At 36.9% G+C, this 24,577-nt stretch overlaps 1 protein-coding gene across 1 annotated transcript; it reads right to left on the reverse strand.

Annotated features, from left to right (window-relative positions):
* Positions 1–79: 79 nt before the first annotated feature.
* LOC128238297 (katanin p60 ATPase-containing subunit A1-like) lies at positions 80–24,546 on the reverse strand. The gene is made up of 11 exons (XM_052954075.1): positions 24,480–24,546; positions 20,422–20,590; positions 18,949–19,139; positions 15,118–15,286; positions 12,177–12,280; positions 11,437–11,542; positions 7,103–7,261; positions 4,536–4,662; positions 3,792–3,926; positions 3,462–3,588; positions 80–1,970 (listed from the first exon to the last, which is right to left on the reverse strand). Exons 2-11 carry the CDS (start codon positions 20,587–20,589, stop codon positions 1,772–1,774), a joined length of 1,485 nt encoding a protein of 494 aa, XP_052810035.1. The 5' UTR covers position 20,590; positions 24,480–24,546; the 3' UTR covers positions 80–1,771.
* Between the last annotated feature and the right edge of the window lie 31 nt (positions 24,547–24,577).

Consider the following 24,577-nt stretch of genomic DNA (forward strand, 5'->3'; position numbering starts at 1 on the left):
AAAGTAATTTCTATAATTTAAGGGCAATAACCTTTGAGTGAAAAATGCAAAAGAATGGGAAAAAACAGAACTCTTAATATATGGCTTCACCCAATTTATTCAAACATTTATGTTGAGAGAAAATCATTACATTTATGAAAAATATACAGTTTAAACAGGGCTTAATAGAAGTTCCACTGGACCAAAAAAACCTGGTCATGTTATCAATACTTGTTTACAACATACATGGGCACATACAGGTGTTTGTGATGAATTGATGTATGACTGAATATAAATTGATAATATCTTATTTTGAAGACGTTATATTAATATGATGCAAAAAAATCTAATAAAGTCATAAATATCACGTTTTATTTTATAACCCATAAATAACAGTTTCGAAAAACATGACACCAAAATATGTCATGTTTCATGAGTTTGAGTTTTCCCCTACTCATATTCATGGTCTATAAATAACCCCTAATTGATACCCGTTTCATCAGTTGCAATGTCTCGAAATGACGGCATTTTATCAGAGTATTATTGGCACACTTTTTGGTTCTGTCTTAAATTTTAACTGGTTTTTTTCCTGTGTGTTTATGAATTTTTTAGATTTTTTTTACCATGTTATGGAATACAAAAGTTCACTAGGGAGCCAAAGAACATATAAGGTATAGCATGATAGAGCTATTCTGACAGTGTGTATCATGTTGAGTGCAGTGTGTAAACAAGTATCCCATACAGGTCAATACAGCTGCATGAAACAAATATACAAAACAAGAAGTGATAAACAGGCCCCAATTTCTCAAAACTTCTTAAGACTCTTATAACAGGATTAAGTTAAACCCACTATTTTTGTCTTTCAATATTTTGCATTTAATATACTCCTTTAAATGTTTTAATACTTAAGATAGGAATTATTGCTACAATTATCACAATAAACCATTTTTCATTTATTAAAATTCATGTAAAATTCAAGTATGTATTTTGGCTACTTGAAATAAGCAACTTAAAACTTAAACCTTTCAAGAAATTGGGACCAGGTCGACGGGTCTTTAGAAAAGCGCCCTATCGAAATATCATTTTTATTGTTTGCCAACTTTGATCAAGTCACTGCATTCCTTTGAATATACACACAATTCGGCAACTTAATTATTTCAATGAATTTTTTTCAGGAAATAGAGTGTGTTCTTTGAAAAGATATGTTACTGATCAATAAGTTTAAAAAAAAGATTAAAAATCACTTTGTAAAAGGAAGCACTCAACCAACAGCACTAGGATGGAACGGGATCAAAACAGGACAGTGTCATATAGATTTTTCCATATAGCATGTTGGATATGGAAAAGGATATTTATGGGCATAGGTTATGACACGATATTCACTGGCCGAAAAACATATTTATTTTCAGCTAGTCAATATCAGTAGACAAACAATATGATTTTTAAATAAATTAAAAGGCAAAAAACCTATACCGAAAAAGAAGTAGAAAGAAAGTCTTAACACATTAGTATCACAAGAGTTTAACAGCACTTGTAATTTAATGTTTATACATGTCTTCATAGGTGTCTTCAAAAACATGTTTCGATCACAATGAAAAAGTGTACTCGTGTATTAAACTCTTATTTATACACTATAAATATAAATTGTGGTATTTACAATAACTGCTTATACATATCATACACTTTAAACAAATGCATTTCAATAATAAGGTATATTTCCAAGAATCACTTTCAACAGCAGTTCATTCAGTCTTCTAGATATCTGTACATGGTTTCCCAGTAAGAAAACAGTCTAGACTGAGCCAAACTCGCTCATCCACTCCTTGTATTTCTTGAGGTCGTCTGCAGATACACTCTTGTTCACCTTCTCCTTCGCCTCCAGGAAGTCCTCCATGGACGTCGGCAGACTCCACTCCTCCTTCGGGATATTCCGAATCTCCTCAGGGGAGAGGCCGCGGATACGGCGCCGGAATGACATCATAGCAGCGTCTCTGAAATATGTTGCATTGTACTTGTAGTGTATAGAACAATCAAAATAACCTTTAAATAAGAACTTTGTAAAAACACCCGTGACACCTCTTTCAGGAGTATAAGTTATGGTTAAACAAGAGCTGTCACAGTATGTGACGAATGCCCCCGAATGTGACATTGACCTACGCACAAGGTCAGTACATGAAAAGTTGATCTTGCCTTTACGTGTCAAATACATATGGCAAGTTATTTTAAATTGCCTCTGAACATAAAAAATACCACCCATACTTGACGACCTACACTGTTATGTCCTTATATTCAGAATTCCCTAATGAATAAACACTTAGTGTATCTTTCACCTTAGAGGTAGGGACATGGGTCTTGCACACGACACGTCGTCTTTGAATGTGGAACACATGTACCGGTAGCAAGTTATTTTAAAATCTGTCCATACAAGAGAAAGTTACAGCCCGGACACGACAACCTATACCCTATGTCCTTGTATGCAGCACTCCATTGTGAATAAACACTAAGTGTGACCTTGACCTTTGAGGTAGGGACACGGGTCTTGCACGCAACACGTCGTCTTGGTATGTGAAACACATGTGGCAAGTTATTTTAAAATCTGTCCATACAAGGGAAAGTTACAGCCTGGACACGACAACCTATACTCTATGTCCTTATATGCAGCACTCCATTGTGAATAAACACTAAGTGTGACCTTGACCTTTGAGGTAGGGACACGGGTCTTGCACGCGACACGTCGTCTTGGTATGTGGAACACATGTGGCAAGTTATTTTAAAATCTGTCCATACAAGAGAAAGTTACAGCCCGGACACGAAAACCTATACTCTATGTCCTTATATGCAGCACTCCATTGTGAACAAACACTAAGTGTGACCTTGACCTTTGAGGTAGGGACACGGGTCTTGCACGCGACACGTCGTCTTGGTATGTGGAACACATGTGGCAAGTTATTTTAAAATCTGTCCATACAAGAGAAAGTTACAGCCCGGACACGACAACCTATACTCTATGTCCTTATATGCAGTACTCCATTGTGAACAAACACTAAGTGTGACCTTGACCTTTGAGGTAGGGACACGGGTCTTGCACGCGACACGTCGTCTTGGTATGTGGAACACATGTGGCAAGTTATTTTAAAAACTGTCCATACAAGGGAAAGTTACAGCCCGGACACGACAACCTATACTCTATGTCCTTATATGCAGCACTCCACTGTGAATAAACACTAAGTGTGACCTTGACCTTTGAGGTAGGGACACAGTCTTGCACGCCACACGTCGTCTTGGTATGTGGAACACATGTGGCAAGTTAAAACTGTCCATACAAGGGAAAGTTACAGAGCCGGACGGACGGACGGTGCGATTTTAATATGCCCACCTTCGGGGGCATAAAAACAACGTTTTTAAATAATATAAAAAGAACAACAACATGCAACCAGAACTTGTTCAACTGCAGCCAGAGGCCATGCTGTGGTTGCGTTTACCTGCACACATTGGTGATATCAGCCCCAGAGTAGCCATCTAGGGTTGCAGCAACCGCGGCCAGGTCAACATCTGGGGCCAGGGGAACCTCCTTCAGGTTGATCTTCAGCAGCTCCTCACGCCCCTTCTCTAGAACAAAAGGTAGATAGAAATTGTAAAGATGAAACACAGCCTAGCCAAGAGAGGCTGCTTCAGATAAGGTGGATGAGACAAATCCTGTATTGTTATGAGCTACTTATACAAATTGTTACCAATATCTGAATTTTTTATGCAAATATTATCTTCGAGAACTGTAAGAAACTTTTTCACTGGTGTACAAGCCGGTCGGTCACCTGTTGGTAGAGGAATGTAGATTCGCTTCTCTAGGCGACGACGGAGAGCCTCATCTAGATCCCAGGGGAAGTTGGTTGCGGCGAGAACCATCACGATCTTCGTAGAGTCCTCGACCTCACACGCACCAGCAACACCTTAAACAGATGTTTGTATAGAAACAATAAGGACATCAATTAATGTTACATTGCCCACATGATTTACCAAATAACAGCAATTATCTTCACATTTCCCCATTTTAACACAAAAGAACAGAAAAGAAATTGTTGAACTTAAAATCAAAACTTATTGCCAAAATAACAAGAGCACCGCCTGCGGGTGCTGAAGGCTCATCTGATTTTACTGTTTATTTATTTCATTTATTACATTTGAAAGTGAACAGGTATTCCAGTTTGAAAGTGATAGCTTTTGATAGTTTGCTTGAAGTGACCTAAATGCAAAACTTAACCAACAACGACAACGACAATCAAGTGACGACAATAGCTTGTCATTTTTTTCAAAAAATAAGACGAGCTCAAAATCTCTTTTTAAGGTCAGCAAAACAATAAACCTATGGTGGATAACCATTGATTTATGGTGTAACACTGTTTTGAAATCATCTTAAGACAACTAAGTTTCATCAAAAGATTTTACTGATTGTTAAACATGTGAAAACCTTTGGTTGTAAAATAACAGATAAAACTTTCTAGATAAAGATGGAATTTAAGTTACATCAAAATAAAAATATTAAGTAGACATAGACGTACCATCCATCTGTATCAGAAGCTCAGACTTGACCCTGCGACTGGCCTCATGCTCCGAGCTGGATCCCCGCTTGGAGCAGATTGAGTCTATCTCATCAATAAAGATGGTGCTAGGGGCGTAAAACCGCGCCTGAAACAAGGGCAAACCATGATAGATGTAATTTTAATTAATTTTCAAATTAAAATGCTTTTTTCCCAGGCTCTAAAATTGGCATACCTTGTCATTTTTACCTCAATACCTTATGTTTTGAAGATTAATTTGTATTTATATGATGATAAATTTCTAAAAATCAATTTAAAATTCAATTTATTCCTGCATATTCAATTAAAATTTAAAAACATGAAGCTCTATTTAACATGAAGCTCTATTTTTTTCATAATGCCAATTGTTATTGTCAAACAAACGATTATATTATTTCTGCTTGCTTAAAACAACTTGTGAGTATTGACGGGTGCTCTTGCTTACCAACGTACATAAACTTTATTCAACATTAGTTCTTATTTTCATATATCTCTACTGTTTTGTTTAATTTCCATAAAAACGCTTATAATACATGTATATCACTATACTGGTTAGGGACCCATTTGAATTAAATTTCATACAGAGAAATTTGGGCCCCTCATCTAATAATCAGTATAATAGGTTTTAAAATTAAAGCTAATGAGTTCACTTGCCAAACATACTCAGGAAAATCCAAAGTAATGACTGTGTACTGTACCAATAATTCACTCACTTTAAAAATTGTTAACTGAAAAAAATCTAAAAAAACAAATGATAATCACCTCCTGAAAAAAATAAGGTGCAAGCTTGTGCAGTCCAAATGTTGCTGATAAACTGCTTATTTTCATAGAAAACTTTAGCCTTCCAATTATGCTTTATTCAAACAAGCTATCAATCATATGAAAAACGATCATAATGGATTCCCTAAAAGAGGGCTTTACAGGGTGACTGAATAATTGTCGCAGGTAAAACAAGAGCCGTCGAAAGACAGCGCGCTCGAATATGCTGCTTTGACTTAGAATACAATAACGATGTAATAATACCAAGTTTGGTCTCTTTATGTCAAACCTAACTAAAATTATTTGATACATAAGGTGACTTTGATGCTGCCCTCCCACCAGCCTGCCCAAACAATGACACAAGTCATTCAAATAACTTGATTTCCCATTATGAAAATGTGGTTAAGAATAAACAAATATGCCTTTCAAAGAAAATTAAAAATAAAAATAAAAGTTCAAGGGCCATAATTTGTATTTAGGCTTAAAACTGAGTTATGTTTCTTGTTGTAAGATGGTCGTAAATAATTTTGAATTTTGTTAAGTGCATTTACTGAACGGTATAGAAGTTTGTTTTTTTAAAATCCCAACTTGCCCTTAACGTTTACTTGCCTAAAACTTTAACCTATGTCAATCAGGGGCCATAACTTGTATTAAGGATATGGAGTTATGTAACCTCATTGGGTGATGGTCCTGAACAATTGTGTGAAGTATTAAGTCAATTGAATGAAGGGTTTAGAAGTTATTAAACAATATCCCAACCTGCCCTAAAACTTTAACCTAAGTTCCATAGTCAATCAGGGGCCATAATTTGTATAACAGATAATATGGAGTTATCTAACCTCATTATGTGATGGCTCTGAACATCTGTGTGAAGTATAAAGTCAATTGAATGAATGGTATTGGAGTTTTAAGTGAAAATCCCAACTTGCCCTAAAACTTTAACCTGCCCTAAAACTTTAACCTAAGTCAATCAGGGGCCATAACTTGTATTTAGGATAATATGGAGTTATGTAACCTCATTGTGTGATGGTCTTGAACAACTGTGTAAAGTATTAAGTCTATTGAACAAAGGATATAGAAGTTATTAATAAAAATTCCAACTTGCCCTAAAACTTTAACCTAAGTTCCATAGTCAATCTGGGGCCATAATCTGTGTAAAAATAATATGGAGTTATCTAACCTCATCATGTGATTGCCCTGAACAACTGTGTGAAGTATTAAGTCAATTGAATGTAGGTTATTGGACTTATAAGTGAAAATCCCAACTTGCCCTAAAACTTTAACCAGACGCCGACGCTGGGGCGAGTAGTATAGCCCACCTATTCTTCGAATATTCGAGCTAAAAAGTAGTCCCTAAGTTTGACTTGAAAAACTGTGGTGAATTATTTGTGAAATTTAGGGAAGTACATAAACAACTTTGAAAGAGTGAATAAACCAGTGTTTGTTTACAAACAACTGTGAATATTTAAAAACAATGTTCCTGTTATAATTTTCCTACTGTTATTCAAACATTTTAAATTGGAAGAAAATAAGGCTTTAAAGTTCTTATATTCATATGCATTTCTATTTTCTGTCATTTTTCCCACTTTAAGAGAACATACCTCAGGAAATATTTTCACAATGATTGATGACATTTGCCACACATATTCATAAAGTCTGTCATGCTTAAGGTGTACCAAGTTTCATGCAAATACCTTAAATAGTTTTTGAGGCCAAAAAGATTATTTTGAAAAAAACAAGATGACACCGCAGATGATTGTCAAACAATAGATGTACACAACTATACCTACCATCTCAAACAGCAACCTCACAAGTTTTTCAGACTCGCCGTGCCACTTGGAGGTGAGGGCAGCGGAGGAGATGTTGAAGAATGTGGTACCACACTCTGTGGCCACACCCTTGGCCAGCAAGGTCTTCCCCGTTCCAGGAGGGCCAACCATCAACACGCCCTGCACGAGACACACGTTGCAATGCTTACAACTAGGTACTACATACTCTGGTTAATGGTGAATTTAGTAGTAGTTTTGTGGAAACACACAAGAGTGTAAAGATCAGGCTCTTTTTTGTTGTTGGAAGAAACTAGCTGAACTAAATAATGCCAGATTAATATGGATGTTTTGTTTTAAAATATCATCCAGCTCAAAAGAGTTGTTTTGTTGCAATAAGATAAGCATGATGAACCTTTTTTAGTAATATCCTTCAATCTTTCACAAAGTGCCTTTCCACATCCCTCCACCATGCATGTACCATCTACCCATCTGCCAGCGAGCAAAACAGACCAATAGATGGACCAATCTACACTTCATATATGTCCCAATCTTACCATCTCAAATAACAGGCGAACCATTTTCTCTGACACTCCCCGCCATTTAGAGGTAAGACTGGCTGCGGAGCAATTGAAGAAAGTAGTTCCGCACTCTGTAGCCACACCCTTTGCAAGTAGCGTCTTCCCCGTCCCCGGCGGCCCTATCATGCATACACCCTGCAGCCAGCACCACCACAACATGCGACTTAGTCTGTCTATACACCTATATAACCTGCAGACAATCTGCATATCCCAGCTTCTACGCTCATGGTCATATTAAACTTGTGAAATGTCAGAGATTTCTTTACATTCTGAACAGCCACTCATTATCTTTATAAGACAATGATACCTAAATCTCGCAAATTTCATTTTACCTCAAGACAGTCTGAAGAATACCATCTGCAGTTTCACCAGGATTTCATCAAGGCTGACTTCTGTGCAAATAACTTGTCTTTAAACATCACTAGCTTTTTCACTCAAAGCAGACAAAATAGTTGTCTTGCCATTGATAATATATAAATGATTGGAGGATGCATAAGATTTGACATCAATGAATTACACTGAACCTGTGATAGGAACATGGATCTAGTGATGGACTTTCCTAGGATTGAGTTAAACCTTTCAGAAGTTTTTTTTTCAAAGTCTTGAGAGAGGAAGAAAACAGTTACAGTCCAAGCAAGAGAGAATTGATGTGCACAAGATGATTTCAAATCCTCAAGAGAGGAAGAAACAGTTACAGTCCAAGCAAGAGAGAATTGATGTGTACAAGATGATTTCAAATCCTCAAAAGAGGAAGAAACAGTTACAGTCCAAGCAAGAGAGAAATCATGTGTACAAGATGATTTCAAAGTCTCAAGAGAGGAAGAAAACAGTAACAGTCCAAGCAAGAGAGAAATCATGTATACAAGATGATTTCAAAGTCTCAAGAGAGGAAGAAAACAGTAACAGTCCAAGCAAGAGAGAAACCGTGTGTACAATATTTTTTTTGAAATAAGCTGATCTCTAATTTGTGTCATAGATGTATAGTTGCTATAAACAGTACCAAGCATGAAGCTAGGATATTAAAATAAAGTCATATTTGAGAAAATATCGAAGGCCATACCAAAATGATTCTATGTTAAGCATCAGGTTCCAGTCACTTAACCTACCTACCCAGCAGGAAAAAACAAAGCACAAAGAATAAAACATAATAATATATCTTATTCTTTTTTCAGCAACCTTGATATCACATAATCAATGAAAATCATAAAGAAAGAAGCATATATACATTTGCAGGTTAATACACCTTAAAAATTCTTCTTATCTGTAACAATCTATTTTGTTACTCAGAACCTTGTTACATTAACTAATTACCTCTATAACATCATGTTTCTTTGTTTAATTAAGATACTGGTTTGTTTTTTTTTCATCTGAAAGCAAAATATCTAACCGCCCAAAGAGGCTAAAAAAAACATAATATTTGTAATCACCTTATTTAAAAGCTGTTGCCTACGGGGGTATTTCAATACACACTCTGGGTGACCAAGTCGGCAGATACTTAATTCATAAATGGGTCATAGATAGTGTCGGTCATGATTCCCCCCACAAACACACATGTGGGCCTCAGATAGTGTTGGTCATGATTCCCCCCCACACACACATGTGGGCCATAGATAGTGTTGGTCATGATTCTCCCCCACACACACATGTGGGCCCTAGATAGTGTTGATCATGATTCCCCCCACACACACACATGTGGGCCATAGATAGTGTTGATCATGATTCCCCCACACACACACACACGTGGGCCATAGATAGTGTTGGTCATGATTCCCCCCAAACACACATGTGGGCCATAGATAGTGTCGGTCATGATTCCCCCCCACACACACGTGGGCCATAGATAGTGTCGGTCATGATTCCCCCCACACACACATGTGGGCCATAGATAGTGTTGGTCATGATTCCCACCCAGACACATGTGGGCCATAGATAGTGTTGATCATGATTCCCCCCAAACACACACACACATGTGGGCCATAGATAGTGTCGGTCATGATTCCCCCCAAACACACACACACATGTGGGCCATAGATAGTGTCGGTCATGATTCCCCCCAAACACACACACACATGTGGGTCATAGATAGTGTCGGTCATGATTCCCCCCCCCCCCACACACACACACATGTGGGCCACAGATAGTGTCGGTCATGATTCCCCCCAAACACACACACATGTGGGCCATAGATAGTGTCGGTCATGATTCCCCCCCCACACACACACACATGTGGGTCATAGATAGTGTCGGTCATGATTCCCCCCCCCCACACACACACATGTGGGCCATAGATAGTGTCGGTCATGATTCCCCCACACACACACACATGTGGGTCATAGACAGTGTCGGTCATTATTCCCTCCCCCACACACACACATGTGGGCCATAGATAGTGTCGGTCATGATTCCCCCAAAACACACACACATGTGGGCCATAGATAGTGTCGGTCATGATTCCTCCCCCACACACACATGTGGGCCATAGATAGTGTCAGTCATGATTTCCCACACACACACACATGTGGGCCATAGATAGTGTCGGTCATGATTCCCCACCCCCCCAAACACACACACATGTGGGCCATAGATAGTGTCGGTCATGATTCCCCCCACACACACATGTGGGCCATAGATAGTGTCGGTCATGATTCCCCCCACACTCACACACATGTGGGCCATAGACAGTGTCGGTCATGATTCCCCCCCACACACACAATCATGTGGGCCATAGACAGTGTTGGTCATGATTCTCCCCCACACACACGTGGGCCATAGATAGTGTCGGTCATGATTCCCCCCCTCCACACACACACATGTGGGCCATAAATAGTGTCGGTCATGATTCCCCCCCCACACACTCGGTCATGATTCTCTCCCACACACTCGATAGTGCCATAGATAGTGTCGGTCATGATTCCCCCACACACACACACATGTGGGCCATAGATAGTGTCGGTCATGATTCCCCCCCACACACACACATGTGGGCCATAGATAGTGTCGGTCATGATTCCCCCACACACACATGTGGGCCATAGATAGTGTCGGTCATGATTCCCCCACACACACATGTGGGCCATAGATAGTGTTGGTCATGATTCTCCCCCACACACACATGTGGGCCACAGATAGTGTTGGTCATGATTCCCCTACACACACATGTGGGCCATAGATAGTGTCGATCATGATTCCCCCCCCACACACACACACATGTGGGCCATAGATAGTGTCGGTCATGATTCCCCACACACACACACACACACACATGTGGGCCATAGATAGTGTCGGTCATGATTTCCCCCCACACACACACACACATGTGGGTCATAGATAGTGTCGGTCATGATTCCCCCACACACACACACATGTGGGCCATAGATAGTGTCGGTCATGATTCCCTCACACACACATGTGGGCCATAGATAGTGTCGGTCATGTTTCCCCCACACACACACATGTGGGCCATAGATAGTGTCGGTCATGATTCCCCCACACACACAGTCATGTGGGCCATAGATAGTGTAGGTCATGATTCCCCAACACACAAATGTGGGCCATAGATCGTGTCGGTCATGATTCCCCCCACACACACATGTGGGCCATAGATAGTGTCGGTCATTATTCCCCCCACACACACACATGTGGGCCATAGATTGTGTCGGTCATGATATCCCCCCACTCACACATGTGGGTCATAGATAGTGTATTGTAACATACAATTTTGTGAAAATGGTTCCAAATGACAAGTTTGAACCAATCCCAGAGGGACTGTTACAATACCTTCCATGGCCTTCGTATTCCCTTGAAGAAGTCTGGAATGATGAGTGGCAGCACGACGGCCTCCTGTAGTAGTTTTTTGGCCTCTACCAGGTCCGCTATGTCACTCCTGGGGACATACCACAGAAGCGTTAGTACAATCACATACCACAGGCATACACCTGGCCCCAATTTCTTGAAACAGGCTTAAGTAGCGTATTTCAATTAGTTAAAATACATACTTAAATTGAGCTATTATGAAAGGAAAATGTTTTTTGTGATTATCATAAATTTAAATTGTAACTAAAGTACAAAAGTTCTTAAAGAAGTAAATATTATGCAAATCATTGAAAAACAAAATTAGCCAGCTTAGCTTAATCCTGTTAAGAAGTTTTGAGAAAATGGGCCCTGTACTTATGAGCACTTTGCTACAAATATGTGTAAGTTATAAAATTATTTAGAGAAAAGTTTAAATGCTACAATAAGCAAAATTGATTCTAAAAAATTGGGTTAAGACAATTTCTACATTAAACCTGTTAATTACACAACAGCCAATAGTATAAACTTCGATAAGTTGTCTACAGGTTGTTTTTAGTCTAGTTTGTAAATTTTACTGATATGATTGGTTAAATACTGCATAAGTATTGACCAATCAATAAACATTTTGGCTTACTTGGACCGAACGCAAAATCCTAACAAGTTTTATACAATTGGCTACAGGTGTACTACATGTATATGTAGGTTCACAGATCTATGGAACATACCAGTGAACATTGGGATTCTTCTGTACAATGTCTCTCTCCAGGTTCTCCACAAGGTCCTTGTCATGGCCTTGAGGGTCAAACTTCTTCTCATCTCCTTCCTCTGGCTACACAACAGATATTATACAGGGTTTGTTAGTTGAACAACCACACAGGCAGATAATTCATCTTGCCAGACCAAAAAGAAAAATACATTTTTCCAGACAAACAAGAAAAAAAAAATTTTGCCAGATATAAAAAAAACTATTCATTTTGCAAGACAAACAAAAATATTACCTAATAAATCTTGCCAGACAAACAAGAAAAAAAACACCATTTTGCCAGACACACAATATTTTGCCAGACATACAATAATAAAACATATAATGCCAGACACACAATGATAAATTTTATAATGCCAGACATGCAATGATAAAACAAAGATCATACCAGACATACAATGATTAAACATATAATGCCAGACATACAATGATTAAACATATAATGCCAGACATATAATGATAAACATATAATGCCAGACATACAATGATAAAACATATAATGCCAGACATAAAATGATAAACATATAATGCCAGACATACAATGATTAAACATACAATGCCAGACATACAATGATAAAACAAATAATGCCAGACATACAATGATAAACATAAAATGCCAGACATACAATGATAAAACATATAATGCCAGACATACAATGATAAACATAAAATGCCAGACATACAATGATAAAACAAATAATGCCAGACATACAAGAATAACACATATATAATGCAAGCCATACACAAATAACACATATATAATGCCAGACATACAAGAATAAAACATATATAATGCCAGACATACAAGAAAAACATATATAATACGAGGCATACAAGAAAAACACATATAAATATTATAAAGTCAGACATACAAAAATATCACAAACAGAATGCCAAACATACAAGAATAACACAATTATAAAATACCAAGCATACAATAATAATATTTAAACTAGAAGCGCCGCAATGCGACGAAACCAGGTTTTTGTTATGGGCAATCAGAAATTATAGCGAATTAATTTGTTGTATGACTTTATCTTTACTTTCATCAAAAAGAGACGCCCCCCTCAAAAGCAATCCCAAGCTAGCTCTTTACATAAGCTACCCACACACCAAGTTTAATCAATATCTATCAATGCTATCAAAAGTTATTTGGCAACAAACATTTTTCTATTTCAAGTAACAGTGACATTGACCGTAGCCCCTCCCCACTCAAAAGCACTCCCAAGCTAGCTCACATGCTACCTACACACCAAGTTTCATCAATATCTGTCAATCCTTACTAAAGTTATTGGGCGGAAACCATTATTCTATTTTTAGTAATAGTGACCTTGACCTTAGCCCCTCCCCACTCAAAAGCAATTCCAAGCTAACTCTTCACATAAGCTACCTACACACTAAGTTTCATCAATATCTATCAATGCTAACTTATGTTATTGGGCAGAAACCATTCTTTTATTTTAAGTAACAGTGAGCTTGACCATTTTACTATTTTAAGTAATAGTGATCTTGACCTTAGCCCCTCCCCACTCAAAAGCAATCCCAAGCTAGCTCTTCACATAAGCAACTTACACACCAAGTTTCATCAATATCAGTCAATGCTTACTTAAGTTATTGGGCAGAAACCATTTTTCTATTTTAATTAACAGTGACCTTGACCTTAGCCCCTCCCCCCTCAATAGCAATCCCAAGCTGATTCCTCACATAAGCTACCTACACACCAACTTTCGTCAATATCTATCAATCCTAACTCAAGTTATTGGGCAGAAACCATTTTTCTATTTTTAGTAACAGGCTACCTTGACCGTATCCCCACCCCCCTCAAAAGCAATCCCAAGCTAGCTCTTCACATAAGCTACCTACACACCAAGTTTCATCAATATCTGTCAATGCTAACTAAAGTTATTGGGCAGAAACCATTTTTCTATTTTAAGTAACAGTGACCTTGACCATTTTTCTATTTTAAGTAATAGTGATCTTGACCTTAGCCCCTCCCCACTCAAAAGCAATCCCAAGCTAGCTCTTCACATAAGCAACTCACACACCAAGTTTCGTCAATATCTATCAATGATAAACATTGCGTCACGCGTCATATGTTAATTAGGGACACATAGTCGGAGACTATAAACAGTACCCGTAATTTTACAAAAACTGGCTATAAGACAAGTGGCATCAAACAACTTTCAATTATTTTCGGTAAATTCTAATGACCATTATTGGATAATAAACGGAATCGGCAACCAAAGTGGTGTCATGGCTGTCAATTAAGCTGTGCATTATTGCTCAAATCGCCGTAATGATATGGATGACATGTGCTAGTTATATGCTGTTTTCCATGTTTCGATATAACATTCGTGCTTTGAAATGTAACTGTATAGAATAGCAATTTAGGTCATTGTTATACAATAGATGGGTCAAAATTCAGGGTTATTTTCGTTTTATTATTTATCTAATTTCCGAGTAGGTTTGGTGTTTTCATAGTTATATTTAGTAGATGTCAATCCCAGAACGAGGCCGCTCGTCCTACAGAACGACCCGTTGGTGCATCATGACATTCAACCAGGCATTTACGATCTTCGCCTTTTTCAGTGGCTATTGCTTTTGTTCGATATTTTTGTAAATGGGGAATTTCATTGCCAATGTTTGGAAAAATCAGGGTCCTTCGCGTATACCGGCTACAACGAAGAAGGGTTAAAATGCCCCGGCTATTACTAAAGCAAACAATAAAAGTTGTTTACTACATTTCTTATACATTCATATTGGTAATCGAATATTCGAATATTCGATCGAAAGAATTAACGAATATTCGAATATCAATTTTGCCATTCGTTTGCATCCCTAATAAATATGAAAGTGATTACTTGAGTGATACCCACTGATTGTCACCCCGATTTTGCTTATACCTTTTTCTTTGCCTGTTGTCCCCTGCTGCCCCTGTCCCCAGGTCGAGACCCACGCTGCTGGCCATAGTTGGCCGGGGAGTTGTTGGATGGCTTTGAGCGATAACGGCTGCTTGACTCACTCTTCTTAGGGGCCGCCCTCGGAACATTACCACGGATATTTGGCGAGGGTCTGATAATGAAAAATCCAGTTTTAATCAACTTGGAATTAGGCAATAACTTTCCCAATAAGCATTAAGGTTTAATAAGTCTATGTTCATTTGCAGATATTGACGACATGACTTCAATTGCATTAATTAATTTCAACTTCTTATGTATAATTTGAAGTATTTATGCTTGGCAAAGCAGTGTGGCTGTTGTCTTATTTAGTTCAATTACATTAAAAAAAACTTTTTACCCAATAGATTTATCTTACTGTCACCATTTTCACCGTATTTTGAGCAGCTATTTTGCACTGGGGTAAAATTAAGCTTCTTCCAATGATATTAATATTACATTCAAAGTTAAGTACCCTTTTCCCTTTTTCATAATTGTAAGTGATTTTAGTTAAACACTTCAGGTAATATATAGATATGGTTATTTTTAGAGTCAGAGTGTGATATTTTTCTTTTCTATAAATTATAACTGATAAAAAAAAAACTGATAAAAATTCTGTTTTCATTGTTTAAGAATCACAAGAAACACCACAATGCCACGAAACCTGGTTTTCGATATGGGCAATCAGAAATTATAGCCAATTAATTTCTTGTATGAGTTAGGAAAAAGTAGCACCATAAAGTTATTGGGCGAATACCATTTTTCTGTTTTTATTAACAGTGACCTTGACCCAACCCCACCCTCCAAAACAATCCCAAGCTAGCTCTTCACATAAGCAACATACACATAGACTTTCATCACAATCCATCAATTCTAATTATGTTATTGGGCTGAAACCTTTTATACTATTTATAGTCACAGTGACCTTGACCCCACCACCCTCAAAAGCAATCCCAAGCTAGCTCTGAACATAAGCTACCTCAAACCAACTTTCATTATATCCATCAATTCTTACTTAAGTTATTGGGCGGAAACCATTTTTCTGTTCTAAGAAACAGTGACCGTGACCTCAACCCCTTCAAAAGCAAACCCAAGCTTACTCTTCACTTAAGATACCCACACACCAACTTTCATCACTATCTATCAATTCTAGCTTAAGTTATTTGGCGGAAACCATTATTTCCACCATTTCTCTATTTTAAGTAACAGTGACCTTGACCTTGACCCAACCCCACCCTCAATAGCTATCCCACGCTAGCACTTCACATAAGTTACCTTCACACCAACTTTCATCACTATCCATCAATTTCTACTGAAGTTATTGGGCAGAAACCATTTTCTATTTTTGTTACAGTGACCTTGACCTTGATCTCAACCCAATCCCAAGATAGCTCTTCACATAAACTACCTACACACCAACTTTCATTTCTATCCATCAATGCTAGCTTAAGTTATTGGGCAGAAACCAATGTTTCCACCATTTTTTAGACTATCTGCGCATGCGCGCAGGTAGTCTTAAGACCGCAAACTCCAAAGAACTACTTCTATTCATGTTGTTTTAACCCATTTTTTTGTCTCAATGCGCTCTATCTTTAGCAGAATGACGTCGAAACCATAAAAATAGATTAGTTGTTTTGCAGTCTGAGTATGAGTTCTTGCTTGTTCGGCTATTTTCGCGCTGTATTTCTGTATCCCGGCGTTTTATTTTTAGCAGAATATAACTATTTTTAAATCGCTATATTTATCAGATTGATGTAGGTTAAAATAATGGAGGATCTGGTAGGAAGGTTACATAATGATATTCACTCTGAGTTTAGTCCAAGATGTTCCAGATATTATTACCGACTGCAAGTGTCCAATCGCCTGCAGGGTTTGTTATTTTAACCTGACGTGACCCTGAAGCACGCTTATTTGTAATGGTGCATTTCTTATATTACTTTTATGAGATAAGAAACAAAAATGATTGTCTGAGTGTCAAAATAGCTGTATATCAGGTTTCGCGTTGCTATTGCTTCAAATACTATGATTTGCCTGCTATTCACTAACAAAATACTATTCATTCTATGATTTTTAGGCGTTTATATTATTAATAAGATGATTTCATTTTTTTTTAATAAAAGCTTTGTTCCAGTGTATTCTTGGCATAGCTTTAGACATTAGGCTTTCCTCCCAAGCTAGCTCTTCAGATAAGCTACCTACACACCAACTGTCTTCATTATCAATCAATTCTTACTTAAGTTATTAGGAAACCAATTTTCTAAAAAATACATTATTATCGCCATCGGTGACCTCAAAAGCAATCCCAAGCTAGCTCTTCACTAAGCTAGGATCACACTAACTTTCATTACTATACATCAATGCTAGCTTACGTTATTGTGTGGAAACCAATGTATGACCCCGCCCGCCCGCCCAACGACATCCCCATTCTCATAACCCAGATTTCATTGAAAACCTGGTAAAAACAATAAACTCTGGAATATAACCTTCAGAGCATTGCATATGTTGACATACATTTTTCATGAGAAAATCTTAAAACTTTCCTATTTCTAATAATGTAATATCCATAAAAAAATGGAATGCTATTGAATTAAGTATGTATTAGGACTTCTGTTACCTACTCCATCCAGACCTTAAGAATTAAAATAAAAGTTTTATGAAAATAACTAATCGAAAAAACTGTACTACCAACACTTCGTCAAGCTTTGCATCAGCATTGTGATTTATCAGCAACAGAAAGATCTTAATATTTCAAAGATGCACTATTACTCCCAAATAAGATTTAACACATTTAATACAATAGTTTAAATACACCAAAAAGGATGAACAAATGTCAAAAACAAATACCAAGTTTAATTTGAAAGAAATGTGCAGACAACACAGTATTGCTAGCTTATGAGACGATAGTTAATCACAGTAAATCTTTTAACATTCACCAATCATTGAATTTTTTTGCGTTTTCAGCCATTAAATAAACGGTTATAATATTGTTATCAGTAATTCATATTTTCCATAAATGCATTATTTAGTAAGTAGATGAAGGTTTATCACTCAAAATTTGTGATTGTTATACAATGTGTATGTATTGATTTTGAATAAGAGTGTCACTTTAAACATTATTAACATTCCAAGAAATTCTTCAAACCAAAAAAGAATTGTTCATTATGAATTGGCTGATGCGTCATTGACACTACAACCGTTGTGGATGTTTAAACAAAATGGGCAATTTATACTTATGTTTATTGTGTGTACATTATCTATATTTTCTTTTGACAAACATTTTTATGTTAAGTGATAACTTAAACTCAAAAGCATGAGTTTATATACTATAATTGATCTAAAAGTTAATATATGAAAAAATAGAAAATGTATACCAAATGATTGCCTCTACTTAATGTCTCATATTTCCTCAGTTGATAATCACAATTTAAGAATCATTCTTACACATTGATGGTTACTGATAGATATCACTTTTTGTATGAAAATATCTCCTTTCTTCTAGTGATGCATGTGTGTTGAAAAGACTCTTTTTGGGGGGTACTATCAAAGCAGAACAAATAATTGATATTAGAAAGCAATTTATCATTACAATTGATAGAACATCACATGGGCCTATGATTTAAACATAACAAATGCACAGAAACTTGGGATTTATGTATGTCATACATGGTAAGCAATAAAGTGCTCAAAATACTGTAAAAATGGTACGTGCTTAAATTATTTTCAATGAAAGAGACGGTGCATTACATTTAATTTGCACCCATTATTCCATGTTATATCAAGTATAGTGTAATATCACACCTGTTTTCCACGGGTGTGGGAGGTGGCCACACATCTGGGTCTCGTGTCGGCTCTTCTTGCCGGGAATAATCGTCAAACTGAGACCCATAGTCTGGCTGCTGACGGGAAAATCGGCTCTCTGATGTCAAACATGAAAGGGTTTTCTGGATATCCTTCACTTGCTCATACTCGGAACTCACCTTTGAGCGTAGCTGAAAATATTTCAGTTGTATACATTACTAAAATACATGATCAAGATGTTTATATTGCCATGAATGTTTCTCAATTTGAAAAACTAAAATTCTGTAAATGATCGCAGATCAATCGAATGTGTTGCCTGTAGGGATCACCAAGTATTCTGCTAGTAAATGTCGTCATGATCTTTACCTATTGACCTCTAAAACAAAAGTGTTTATCTATTGAACCTTACAAATGTGAAAGCCAAGTTTGAAGACTTAACAGCAGGTCATACAAGTTATTGACCAGAAACACAATTGTGACGCCAGTCAAAGTAAGTATCTGCCATGACTCACTGATTTTAATTTATGAGGAAGGCTGGATTCATACTATTATTAAAATTGGCCTACTAAACTGAACCTAGATATGCAAGCTTAAGCTGTTTGGTATACTGTTCAATGACATAAGTTGGTATGCTCTCTGTTATGTACACAATGTACAGTTGAACACCGCTAATCCGAACACCGTTGATCCAAAATTATCGCTATTTGGAAATTATTTTTCGGTCCTGATTTTACTCCTTCTTTATCTAACTAAATTTTTAATCTTTAATCTGAAATCCCTAGTCCGAAATAATTGCTATTCAGAAGTAAAAATTACGGCCCCGATTTGGTATTTCACACCCATTTATCAATTCTTATTTCGAACTCGATCATGTCATAGATTTTCACACCATGCATACTTCGAATGCACTTGGGCATCGGCTTGAGGTGACAATGGAGCACAATTAGCCTTTGTTAAAGAATGACATTGAGCACGGGTATGTTACAAACATCGATGTCAGAAAATAAGCGATTCATTTGGGTAATGTTGTGTGTATATTATTGCTGGTCAACACAACCTGAATATCATTCGAAAATGTCTATCTCATCAGATTCGATTGCTCACTCGACCCGCTACCAAAGAATCCGTGCTTTGTTCCGAATGCATGTATGCATGTGCTGTAATTTAGTTTTAATTGTTTTATGTTGTTTTAATAAAGAAGTATAATAACAAATTATTTGTCATTTATTAAACAATAAATCAACAAATATTTTTGTATACGAAACATCACTCAAACCCAATGTATCGTATTGTAACGTATAACCAACATGCAATTTTCACGACTTAGTATTTCATGTCATCTATATTTCGCGAACACTGTCATTTTCTGAAAATTGTTAATCAGAAATATCGCTATTCCAAAATAATTTGTTGGGTGCGTACGGTTTCGAATTAAAGGTGTTCAACTGTAGTTAAAAATTAAAATAATTCTACCTTCTGATATTCATTCTTCTTCTCTGGGTCCCTGATAACGTTCATGAGCTTCTGCATCTGCTGTAAGAAGCCCTGGTAGTAGACAACAGATGTGTCATACTTCCCAAATAATGCCTGCTCCCGTGCTTGCTTCAGGTTCTCATACACTTCTTCAAAGTCAGCACCCATCCTGAAATATATACTTGAAGGTAAACAAAACATACAAAACTACCTACATTCCTACACTTAAACATGTGGATAGGGAAGCACATACCCACACCTAAACATGTGCGTAGGGAAACATGTACCCACACCTAAACATGTGGGCCCACACCTTAACATGTGGGCCCACACCTTAACATGTGGGAAGGGAAACACATACCCACACCTTAACATGTGGGTGGGGAAACATGTACCCACACCTTAACATGTGGGTAGGGAAACATGTACCCACACCTTAACATGAGGGTAGGGAAACACATACCCACACCCATGTTCGTGGGTAAACACTTACCATACCTAAACATGAGGGTAGGGAAACACATGCCCACACTTTTGAGTACAGTGAATGATATAAATTATAACTTTGATAACCTTCAGTTATTGTAAATGATGGGACCAAGTGGCATTTAGAATCACAGTGCACTGCATTCACCATTGAGTGAATGTCTTTTGACACCAATTTTTTTCTATTTTCTATAACATTAAACAATCAGTTTCATTTTAATGAGTATAGTGTCTATCAACGTATATTGTGCCCTTTTAATGATCATTACAAAACAAACATAAGATTTTTGTAGAGATAAAGAGAATACTAGGTTAGTGCCGTGGACGGAGGAAGTTTATCTGGCAAGGCGGAGGAATTTATCAGGTGAGCCAAAGACTTTCTCCATCCACGGCACTAACCTAGTATTCTATTTAAGCTTAAAGTCAAAGTCATTGCATTTTAATACGTCATTATCAATTCAAAACATATAAACCTTTTAAAAGTGCATAAACATAAATCAGTCACCAAACATTATCTGATAATGTAACAATTATTCCGCAAGTTACAGAGTACACTACACAGGTCATGGTTCAAGATCACGAGTGTTCACATGTTAAATGGATTTAATTCATGTTGATAGTGTTGGATGTTCAGAACCGCAACGGCAAAGAGATCATTTATTTCTGTTGTAAGTGAGATTTTGTCATTCACCACAGAAATGGAACTAACTATCGCTGAATGCTGCACACTTTCCAGCATTTGCGGGTGGGGTAAGATTTTCACATCACAGGGCTCATCCTACCAGGCGACTTAGGCGATTAAGTCGCCCTGCCCTGCCCACGGCGACTTCGCTATTTTCTAAGATCAAAGCGAAGTCAACTTCGCAGACTTTTTCAGATATCAAAAAAACGATATCGCTCTCAAATACACCAGACATCGATCAGAACTACCGCTTGTCAAAACAGAGCGACTGCATCCCGCCTGTAAGTGCGATTGACAAATAGCCAATCGTGTTAAACATAGTAAATTTGCTACATTGACTTCGGCCAATGAGAACGCTTGTTCTATTCAATCGAGGCACGTGTTTGCACCATTGAATTTGTGTACATGCGCTACGTCATCGATGTAATAAAATTGTAAGGGATTAACATTTACACTTGCCGTTGTTTGTAAATGTCAATAAGTGCCAATAAGGATTTATACTTTATGACAATAACGGTTTAAACGATGTGCACTGATGAAACTGGTGTGATTACCGCGAAGTTAGCGAGAAGGGCAAGTGCGAATCACACTTCCAGGTTTGTTGTTTTTATTTATTTTGCTTTCATTATTATTTTTTCTTTGATCGGTTCACATCAATATTCTATATATGAGATATTTTGCATTCTGTTTAATAGTAATCATCCTTTCTACGTGGCTTCTGCGTTCCCCAGGCCTGAAACGTAAAGCTGACGATGTTGAAAGTGATGACATGATCGACAGTCCAAATAAGATATCATTCAAAAAGTCAAATTATCAAAATAATTTCAGTTGGTACAAACTTTTTATATGAAATATTTTGTGTATTTTCAGCCAATCAGCATATGGCCACCTTAGAGAACACAGTTCTGCTGTCCGAGGAGTCCATGAAGAAAATCGTACTGGCCAAACTGTCCAAGGATACGAGCTTGGTGTCAATCTCCTTAAGACTGCCTACCACCTGGCCAAGCGGGAGCTCCCGAAGGAGGAGTTTCAGTGATGATGTATTGACTAGTTTTTGTTTTTTTTACAATTGATGTCATGTTGTTTGATATAAGCTAGTTCTGTTTGTATTAGCTTATTTGATTTATTTATGCAGTATTTAAATTCTGATATATTTATGTGTGCATGATAAGTTTGAATTAAATAAAATGTTTGAAACTTGCATTGTTTTATTTTTTTTAAAAGGTCAGGGCTTTTTCTATAGTACCCACGGGTCGGACTATAGGACCCATTCCCAAAATAAAATATAAGATTTTTTTCCCAATCTTCAGAAAAAAATCCCAATCAAAAGTTAAAAAAAATAAAAATATGTGATGTTAAGTTTGGGGGGTGATTGAATTTAGAATTAATTGTTTTTATCACATTCAGAAATCAGTATGAAATATTATCTGTCATGATTTATTACAATTGATATTTCAGCCTTTTCATGTCGTTTGTAAGGGAAAAGAAACTAATATTTAATAATATCCTCATTCGCAGGAGACTGTAAAAATTCCGAATTTCTGCATATTATTTCGCGACGAAAGTTTTCCCAAAATGTCTAGGGTCTTTTTCCCCAAATGGGCAGAAAAAGCCCTGAAGGTAAATACTAACTAAACACAACCAGTATGACCATTAATTTTTAAAACAAGAACAACACCTATTTGAATGCATAGAAAAGTTGTCCAGGACACACCAGAACCCACCATTTAACATTTAAAATCTCAAAATTTTCAGAATTGACAGAGGGGGAAACCCCATCCCATACCCTCCCCCAATCTCTCTTCTCCCAAAAATTTCTGTGTAGGATGAGCCCTGCATCACGTAGATTTTCTGGTCGATTGTTCTGCCAGTGTCATTATTATGCAGGGTGATGGGACATTATGGGCGAATGATTGTTGACGTCGGTTGTTGGCGGACTATTGATAAAATACTGAAACATTATTTGTGCGTTTCCTCTTGACATTTCAGAATAGAAAAAAGTCTGCTTTCGCGGTCACATGACCAACTGACTGTAGATAAACATCACGTGGTCTACTATCCTAATAAACTTATATTTACACAGCACCTGAAATGTTATTGGACCAATTTGTATGCAAGTGACAGTATAAAAAAAGATACTAGCCTTCATAATTGGCGTTTTCTAACTAATAGCTATGAGGCCACATATTTCCCAGTCAAAACAGCACAAAAATATCACTTTTGTCTTTTCATCTGTACACAAAATTTGAAATCATATGCTTTCTTGTTTTTTTTCTAATTTTTTTTCAACAGCCAACTGTCATGACAAACAAAGATCAAATAAATTTTATTCGTTTGTCTGTATTTGTTGTATCATTTGTTCAGAAAAAATTGCTGTGTGATTTCATTTTAAAGACAATGGAAAGGCTTCAAATTTACTATTAATTGGTTGTGTAATATGCAAATATAAAAAAAGTTAAGACACCATTTCCATAAAATGTCAGAAAAATTTTGAAATAGAATTTGACCCCATCTGTTAAAGTATTTAACAAATGTTCTTGAATTTCAGTTATTTGACATTTGTGTTATGTTTCCAACTTAAAATTTCAGTTAAGAAAGAGACGAAGTTCAGTTTTAAGAACAAAAGTATGGCCTATGGGATCTCTAAACTGATCAGGAAGGTTTCTTGAAAAGAATAAAAAAAAGTGCCCAATATCTACACCCCTACTAACAGAAGGTATTTTTCAGTATTTTTGTCGGAGTCTCGAAATTACATGACAACGTACAAAGCCAACGATAACATTTCAATCGTGGTTTAAAATCTGTATCAAGCTGACTCAGTAAACTTCAGATAACACAATAGAAAACAGATTTGATGTTCAATGATTTAACAGCTATTTCTCTCACTTACTTGACAAAATTCGTTTGTTTTACTTTGTGGAATGTCACTTCGTACTTCTGCGATACGTACACCTCCGTTTTCGTACCTGTATACTTTCGTACAATTTG

This window comes from Mya arenaria, chromosome 6 (assembly GCF_026914265.1).
Source record: "Mya arenaria isolate MELC-2E11 chromosome 6, ASM2691426v1".
Lineage (NCBI taxonomy): Eukaryota > Metazoa > Mollusca > Bivalvia > Myida > Myidae > Mya > Mya arenaria.

Coding starts and splice junctions, on each gene's coding strand:
- LOC128238297 (XM_052954075.1), bottom strand. CDS start 20,589: ATGGGTGCTGACTTTGAAGAAGTGTATGAGAACCTGAAGCAAGCACGG. Junction 15,287..18,948: donor CCCACACCCGTGGAAAACAG/GTGTGATATTAC, acceptor TTTCATTATCAG/ACCCTCGCCAAATATCCGTG. Junction 12,281..15,117: donor GACAACAGGCAAAGAAAAAG/GTATAAGCAAAA, acceptor TCTGTTGTGTAG/CCAGAGGAAGGAGATGAGAA.